This window comes from Frankliniella occidentalis, unplaced genomic scaffold (genome assembly GCF_000697945.3).
Source record: "Frankliniella occidentalis isolate FOCC.00 unplaced genomic scaffold, Focc_3.1 Scaffold295, whole genome shotgun sequence".
NCBI lineage: Eukaryota > Metazoa > Arthropoda > Insecta > Thysanoptera > Thripidae > Frankliniella > Frankliniella occidentalis.
Genome location: NW_026267421.1, coordinates 95,818 through 103,447, shown reverse-complemented (window position 1 = coordinate 103,447; position 7,630 = coordinate 95,818). Strand labels below are relative to the sequence as shown.

Below are 7,630 nucleotides of genomic sequence, written 5' to 3'. Positions count from 1 at the left end.
CCTCGACGGCGCCTTTCCCAGTCCGTCTCACAACGTCTTGACAAGTTTGGCAGCACTGTAACGATAGCGTTCGGCAACAATGTAACGACATATCCACCCTTTTAGCTATTTTCGGCTTTTCCGTCTTATTAAGGGTGTCATTATTTTTACATCCACGCGGACGGGGTTGCTACGAGAGATGATTTCTCTCTCTTCTTTTCCTCTGCCCCCTTTCTTGTCTAGTCACCAGGCTGTTTTATTAACAATATTACAATGTAGTAAGCCTTGTGAATTAAATTATCATTTGGAATCAAACTAATTAGCACCCCCCGAACAAGTGGGCGTCGTATAAAACATGTAAACCATAACTACGAAGAAAATGAAAGTTCTAGAAAGAAGCGTGTTGACTCCAGAAAACGCCCAGGAGAGAAATGCATGCTTCATGGAGTCTCTAACCTATTGTCCAAATAGAAATAGGGCATGGCAAAAACAAATAAGAAAAATTACAAAAACAACGGCTTACGCGACAAGAGTTTTTAAAAATTATAACCTTTAACTGAAGAAATGAAATTGCTCCAAAACTAATCAGCATTAAAGGCAACAAAAAAAACAACAAAAAAACAATCAAAATACAAACAACAATAAAATCGCGGAAGAAACATGAAAATAAATACAAACAGGAACGCACGAAGAGAAGAATTCTGAAGCAAGTTTAGAGATCAAAAATGCTTAAATATTCGTCATCAAAATTGTAGACACATGTTTAACCTACCTGTTCTCCAGCTCAAAACCTTTAACTCTTTATCTAGGCGCTATTGAACCGTGCACCACAAGAAAAATAATTTTACAAGCCTTATGCCAGGCAAGACTCATTTGGCATTAGGGTCATGCTCGACCGCATTTGGTTTTGTCTGTATTGAGTACTATTTAAAATTCAAAACAACCTCTTCTTGCCACCGACAAGTTAAACCACAAGCAAAACACATTTGATACCATATGTGGTGACGAAGGGATGATATCAAACTGAAAATGAATATGTAAGTATTAATTGTGTACATTTGTCATGCATGACTTTCACATCCCATTAGACGATGAGATGTCGCGTCTGTTGACGCAAAAGAGTCACTTGGTCAGTACGAGAGGCAGGAAATAACGGAATAGAGAGAAAGAAACAACCCACACCCGTGACAGGCTTAGTCTAAAGGCGCTACATGCAGAGGTGTGTAAGCGGTCCGTGGGCTCTGGCAGGCGAATCAAGACATGCAGGCGTGCCAGCACGGCGACGCAGCCGGCGGGAAGAGCAAGGAGACTGCTTCAATACATCCGGCTTGAAGTATATCGTTTCCTTGCGCTACCAGCCCGAGGCCGAGCATTGCATTGCATGCAGGCAGCGGTCTGGCCAGGGTGTGGCGGTGCTGTACTTACGTTGGGTGAGTGGGTGCATGAGGGTCTGGTGAGCGGGCGCGACCGTCGCGCTGGGTTGCTTTGGCTTGCTAACTTTGGTGTTGCTCTTGGCAAACTCGAGGCGAATCGTTTGAGGCAAGTCCGGGTCGAACCGAACACCCTGCTGTAGACAAAGGCCCAGCCCAAAAACAAAAAAGGAAAAAACAATTGAGGTAAAATGGTGGTCATATAGTGCGGTTGGTGAGTTCCATTTGAAAAAAAAAGTACACTAGCACAAAGTGTAACAATGCTTCTCACGTTTGCTACGTTTCGCAAAACATCGTTGTCTTTTCAGAAAAATAGCAAGGAATGGAGTTACAGGTAATACGGAAGGAGTGACCTCATGATTTTCTTTATTTGAAAAAATACATCAAAATATTTACTTTTGCTTTGTGCCAGTTCAATGTGCAGTGGAAATAGATATTAGGAAGCATTGTTACCAACTGGAATACAAGATCATACTGTCAAACAGGTGCTCAATCATTGTCAGAGGGAAGTACAAGAAGTGATTTCATCGAGTTCTGGAAAGAAGAAAACAACACGTAGGGATTGTACCTGTATTTAAGCTGTGAGTTAGTGGGGGTCAAACTAGTAAGCGTTGGAGACATCCAACTGCAGTGCTCCATTAAACTCATTCACTCAATCTTGCATTCACTTTCCACATAACTAGATACCAACATCGATAAGGAAGACGTTTTCCATATTAGCCGTGATTTTTATTAACTTATAATGATAGCTCTTACACGCATTCACACTCTATTGATGCCCCGCACCAGCCCTAGCAGTTTTCTGGCACTCATTCGCTAAATCCCTGTAATAAGACCCAACCAATAATACTAATCGAATGCAAACCAAACGGTACACAATAGGAAAGTAAGATGATGACCGGACACAAAATAAAAGGGGCTCGGACATAGATAGAGATAGGCATGTGCTCTTTCGGCGTCTTTCGGCACTTCCTTTGTACAGCAAATACCGTGGTGGGTGACGTGAAGGTCTACAGCATGTGCGCTAGATCATCATCTTCATCAGATGAGCCAGGTGCGGAACAGAATGTGAAACGAAATGCTACGCAATACGACGGGTAGCATTTTGTAACGCATCATGATGCCTACCGACCACTGCACCTAGCATTCTGCCGAGAGGATTTGCGATTCGATTTTGTACGATTGGGAGAGTAGGGGGTGAGTTTGTGTCGAAGGCTGCATCTTGTATGTACATTGGCAGTGACGAACACTGACAAACTCATCTCAACCTGAGCACATAGTAAGAAATGAAAAACTCCCCCATTACACAATGAAACAAACGCACACAGAAGTGCCAACGAGAGCAGCTTGTCAGTGCCGATTGTGTATTACCCTGTGCAGAGCAAGAGCCCATTAGACGTGGACAAAATCACTTCACAATAACTGCGTGTGGGTAGTGAAGAGAATACACCCTGGAAGTCAGAAATCATCGGACTAGTTTTTCACTTTTGTCAGAGACATGAATGATTGTGTTCGTGTTGGTGTATGCCTGAATGTGTGCGTGCGTGTTGCTGTATTTTTTGAAGATGGTAGACAGTGGTGGTTAGTTCGTTTTACGCACCTGAAGATCCTGTTTCGCGGCCTCTGCCCCTGCCCTTGTGTGGAACGTTACAAATCCGACGGGCTAGCAGGACAGAAGAAAGGGGCAAATATTGATAACAAGTTCAATTGTTGGACTTTACTGTAGAGACTTCGCAGGCTGGAATAGCACACTTACCGAGGCTGTCTTTCCATTCTTTGTGGTAACTTTCAATAATGAACCTTCATAGCCCTGTAACAGCAATACAACCAGCATTAAATATAGCAATCAGATTATCCAACCCTTGCATTAGGATGGCTATTATTGGCTTCGCATTTCGAAATTCCCTGACATTTTCATGACTTTTCCTGACTTAATTAAAGATTTTCCATGACATTACAAAAATTATTTTGTTCACGTTGTACAACAGCAGAACGGCAACAGATGACGCTGGCGCTTCCCAATTTTTCAATGATATGGTGACTGATTTCCCTGACTTTTCCGTGACATGGATTTTCTTCTACGAATTATCTCTATTACTCGTATCAACCCTGGGTATTTGACGCCCCACCTCTCTCTTTTGCCTACTTCGTTAGTTGAAATTACGGTGTAAAAATGGTAAAATGCACAAGTGAGTTCGGGTTGGCGCGGTGGCGGGCATGCACGCGAGCGGGCGCGCAGGGACGCTAACGGGCGCCACGCACGAACGCCATAAAAGAGAAACACGGCCAAACAGTCGCTTCATTCAAAACAAAGCGACACGAAACTCAAACTCAATCCCGCCACCACAGTCCACCCGATCAGCTGCTCTCCCCACAGCCCTCGTCAGCGCGCGACGCGAAAATCGAGAAAAGTCGATACAAAACGTTTGTTGTACACATACGATGCGCATCAATTATCAAGAGTGCAATCATATTGCACGAAAAAGAAACTAATTGGTTTGAATCAAATGCTGACCCCTCGCCCATTCAAATACGAGCGCATGGAATTGGGGGTGGCGTGTCGGGGAGGGAGATGCCGAGAATCGGGGTGCGGAAAAGAAATGAAGGGACGGTTGCGCCGGTCGCGGATAAAACCAATAAAACATTCATGGAATACTCACCTCGTAGGCTCTAAAAAGCAGGTACAGCTCCCTGGGCTTGGCGTCCATGGGAAGACCGCTGACGAAAAGTGTCCGGACCTGAGAACAAAACAAAATAACGGCAACTTTAGCTGCAAAGCTCACTCATCGAATAAAACAAAACAAAAAGGAAACACAACAACAAAACAAGAAAGACAAGAAGAAATCGAGCTCATTCTTTGTAATACGTCGCCCGCTGTCGCCAAGCCCTCCCACCCCCTACCCGGCACTAGGCGACACTCTCGACGCGTCCTACGAACAAAGTTCGATCTCCCGACGCGCCGTTCAACACTGTCCGATCTCCGGGCGCGCCGTTCAACAAAGTTCGATCTCCTGGCACGCCGTTCAACAATGTCCGATCTCCTTTTCGGGGTTTGCAGCGAGGTGGAAGTTTAAACGCCTCGTACGTCTGTTCGTCAAGATCATAGAATTGTATTATTGGTCCAATGTGTTGCGTAATCTTAGAGGATCACATAGAATTTATTAGTTTCATTTTAAGTGAACTATCAACGAAGATATCACGGCTTGAAGCCTACGGCGCAGATAAAAGCTGAAAAGGAGATCGGACAGCGTTGAACGGCGCGCCAGGAGATCGAACTTTGTTGAACGGCGCGCCCGGAGATCGGACAGTGTTGAACGGCGCGCCGGGAGATCGAACTTTGTTCGTAGGACGCGTCGTCTTTGAATTGCACTTTTCTCAGCTTGTTTTATACCGCCCCTCGTCGGACAGGACAGCTATAAAGTTCAGCCAGTCAGGCCCGGCCGGGAGGTTGGCGACATTGCAGCTTGACGCCGGCGCTGTTGTTAGTTGCAGCGGCTGGACGCTGGCGTCCCTGGGTGGCAGCGAGAGGCTGAAGCGCTCTCTCTCTCTCTCACCGCCTTTCGCACACACAATTATTTTCATTCAATCTAAATGCAAATGGAGGCGGCCTCCGGCCTTACAACAACCCCTGCAGCAATGATACGGAAAACCAAATCCCGAGTAGCCGAGTCAAGCCGGGCCGCGACCTGCCACACTCCGCGCACCGGGGCTCCGATGCCGCGACGGGAATCCGGAAGCGAAGCGGCGCGCCAAGGATTTGAACCCCGGCGGCGTCCCTCCCTGCCGAGGGGGGGGGGGGGGGGCTGTGTGTCGCCGCCGCCCTTTGAGGCAGTCGCGCTCGTAAAAGAATAACTGGATTCGCAAATAATGAAGTAAAATCGGGAACCATTGGGTGAGGGAGAGTGAGCAGCACGATCACCGGCCGACGCTCCCGCACCGTCAGCCACCCTGCTCCATTCCGCATCACAACTTCCCTTCCTGATGCCCGTTCGTTTACACATTATTATTTATTCACCCTGCAGGCAGATATGTCCGTGTTTCGCGAGCTGTCGATAGAGAGCTGGCGTGTGCAGGCAACACCCATACGCTAAACACCCCCAATCCCTCCCTTCCAACAGACACACCACCCTCCCTCCCTCCCCGCGCACACCCGTCGCGTCGGGCAGCCATACCGGTACTTTACATGCCCCTGCCCACTAAACGGCTTGACCCACTTCAAAGTACAGGGGGGCTAGCGCCAGCGGCCTGCGGGCCCTGTGGTGCCGGTGCACCGCGCCAAAAAAAGGGAAAAGAGACTCGGACACGGGTACAAACAAATACTGCACGGGTGAACCACGCGCCAAAGAAAAGGGGAGCGTCGTAGGTTAGATTCCGCTCAACAAAGCGAGCAATAAGAACGACTTGTGCATTATCGTTGCGTTAACGGGGGGTCGACATAGTCCCCCCTGTCATCGAACGCACCGAACACACAGTGACGGAGAGACAGCAGGGCCGCGGAGAGCATCCCGGAGAGACAGGGCCAGCACCTATATGGGCCTAGCTTCTCTTGGGGGGCAGGCGTATAGTGATTTATGTGGGAACACCGCTGAGCGCGCGCGCACCTACCCTAGGTGCCCCCTTACCCCTCGGGAGTGCCCCCTTACCCCTCGGGCCCCTCGGGGGTGCCGCCCCCTCCCTGGAGAAGTGGATGGATGGATGTATAAATGCAGGAAATGCTTCAAGGGTTACAAGGCGCGCGTGCAGCCGCCGCCGCTGCCATGAGGCGGCCGAGCAGGCCCCACCCCGCCCGCCCCACCCGCGGTTTGCGGTGCGAAATTTCAACAGTAATTCTGTCTGCGGAATCCTGATGGCACATCATATTTCCTCCAAGCGGGCGGCCGCCTCCCCCTGCCCCTGGCCCGCCGAGCCGGCGACGGAGCAGATGTCTCCTTCGTGAGAAGCCGGCATCAGCCCAAGGCCCCCATGTCCTTCCGCGCGGGCGGGGCGGGGGGTGCGGTGTCAGAGGGGATGAACACAATGCTGAGAAATGGGGACAGCAGGGGGACCTCAGCTTACGCCATCTCAGCAGATGCACTCTCGAGTACAGAGAGGGCATCTGTCTACACTATCAGAAAGGATAACGGAGGCGAAAGGGGAGGGGGTCTTAATGACTTGGAGTGCCCCCGCGCTGCAACTCGCGGGTTACACGAGTGGCCGTCAAACTGTGACGTATTTCTGTAAAAGATCAGGGGAATTAATCAAGCGAAACGTTCTCCATCATGAGAAAGCAGGATAACGCTAAAAGGAGTGTAATAGGACGACATCTTACGGGCGAAAACTTTCCAGCAATCATCCTTTTCCCCCGACCCGACAGCAGACGTGCGTAATTTAGCTTCTTTTTTATTCCCCCATCAGCAGTCGTCTGTCCGACTCCGTCGCCCGACTGGAGAAAGGAAGACAAGGAGAAAGACGAAAGAACAAGTTCCCCTTCTTCTTGCTGGATGGACAATTTTTGTCGTTTTTGGATTGATTACGGTGACGTTAGACAGCCCCCCGGCTTCGCCCTGCTGCGCTCTCTCCCTCTCTTCTTGGCTTCACAGTCCCGATCTTTCAAGCTCCATCCTCTCCTCACATCCCCCCTTTCTCTATTTCGAGCGATCGTCCGGTTTTTTTTTCCTTGGGAAGAAATGAAATACAATTGAAGCAACAAGTAGTCGCCCTGTCTAATATGGGTTGGGTTGTCACATGCTTCCAGTCTCAGACTATGCGGACTACGGAAAAGTGTGGCACATAGTAAAAGGGCAAACAGCGATACGCAGATCAAATAACAGGGTGGATTCAGGGTGGATCGGAGCATGGTTTGGTGCGTGTTGGTTTGTCTACGCACACCGGATACGACGCTCAAATCTTTTTAAAAGAGCAAAACAATGTATTACGAGATGGTGGGAAAGGGGGGGGGCAGAGAGAGAGAGAGAGAGAGAGAGAGAGAGAGAGAGAGAGAGAGTTTTCGTCTTGGCGACCTATCGTTACTGCAGGTGTGCCACCGGGGCCGGCCAGTGGTGATGGTGGTGGAGGAGGTTAAGTGCTCAAGAGAGAACAAGACGGCGGAGAGAAAAAGAAGAGAAAATGGGGGAGGGGCGAGGGGGTCAAGGTGCAGCGAGAAAGAAGGGGTAGTGAAGGTAAAGGAAAAAGTATCGCGTGGGGGGTGGAAATGGGGAAGGGGGTGTAATTACGATAATGGG

At 49.2% G+C, this 7,630-nt stretch overlaps 1 protein-coding gene across 2 annotated transcripts in view; it reads right to left on the bottom strand.

The window, feature by feature from the left end:
• LOC113206151 (protein couch potato-like) overlaps window positions 1-7,630 on the bottom strand; it is a 28,560-nt gene that overhangs the window by 15,059 nt on the left and 5,871 nt on the right. The window contains exons 2-5 of one of the 2 annotated variants that reach the window (XM_052273719.1): window positions 4,070-4,147; window positions 3,166-3,219; window positions 3,010-3,072; window positions 1,405-1,546 (exon numbers count right to left, since the gene is read on the bottom strand). In XM_052273719.1, coding sequence (XP_052129679.1) covers window positions 1,405-1,546; window positions 3,010-3,072; window positions 3,166-3,219; window positions 4,070-4,147 — 337 coding nt within the window. The remainder of the gene's footprint in view (window positions 1-1,404; window positions 1,547-3,009; window positions 3,073-3,165; window positions 3,220-4,069; window positions 4,148-7,630) is intronic. The other variant, XM_052273720.1, reaches the window with a different exon arrangement.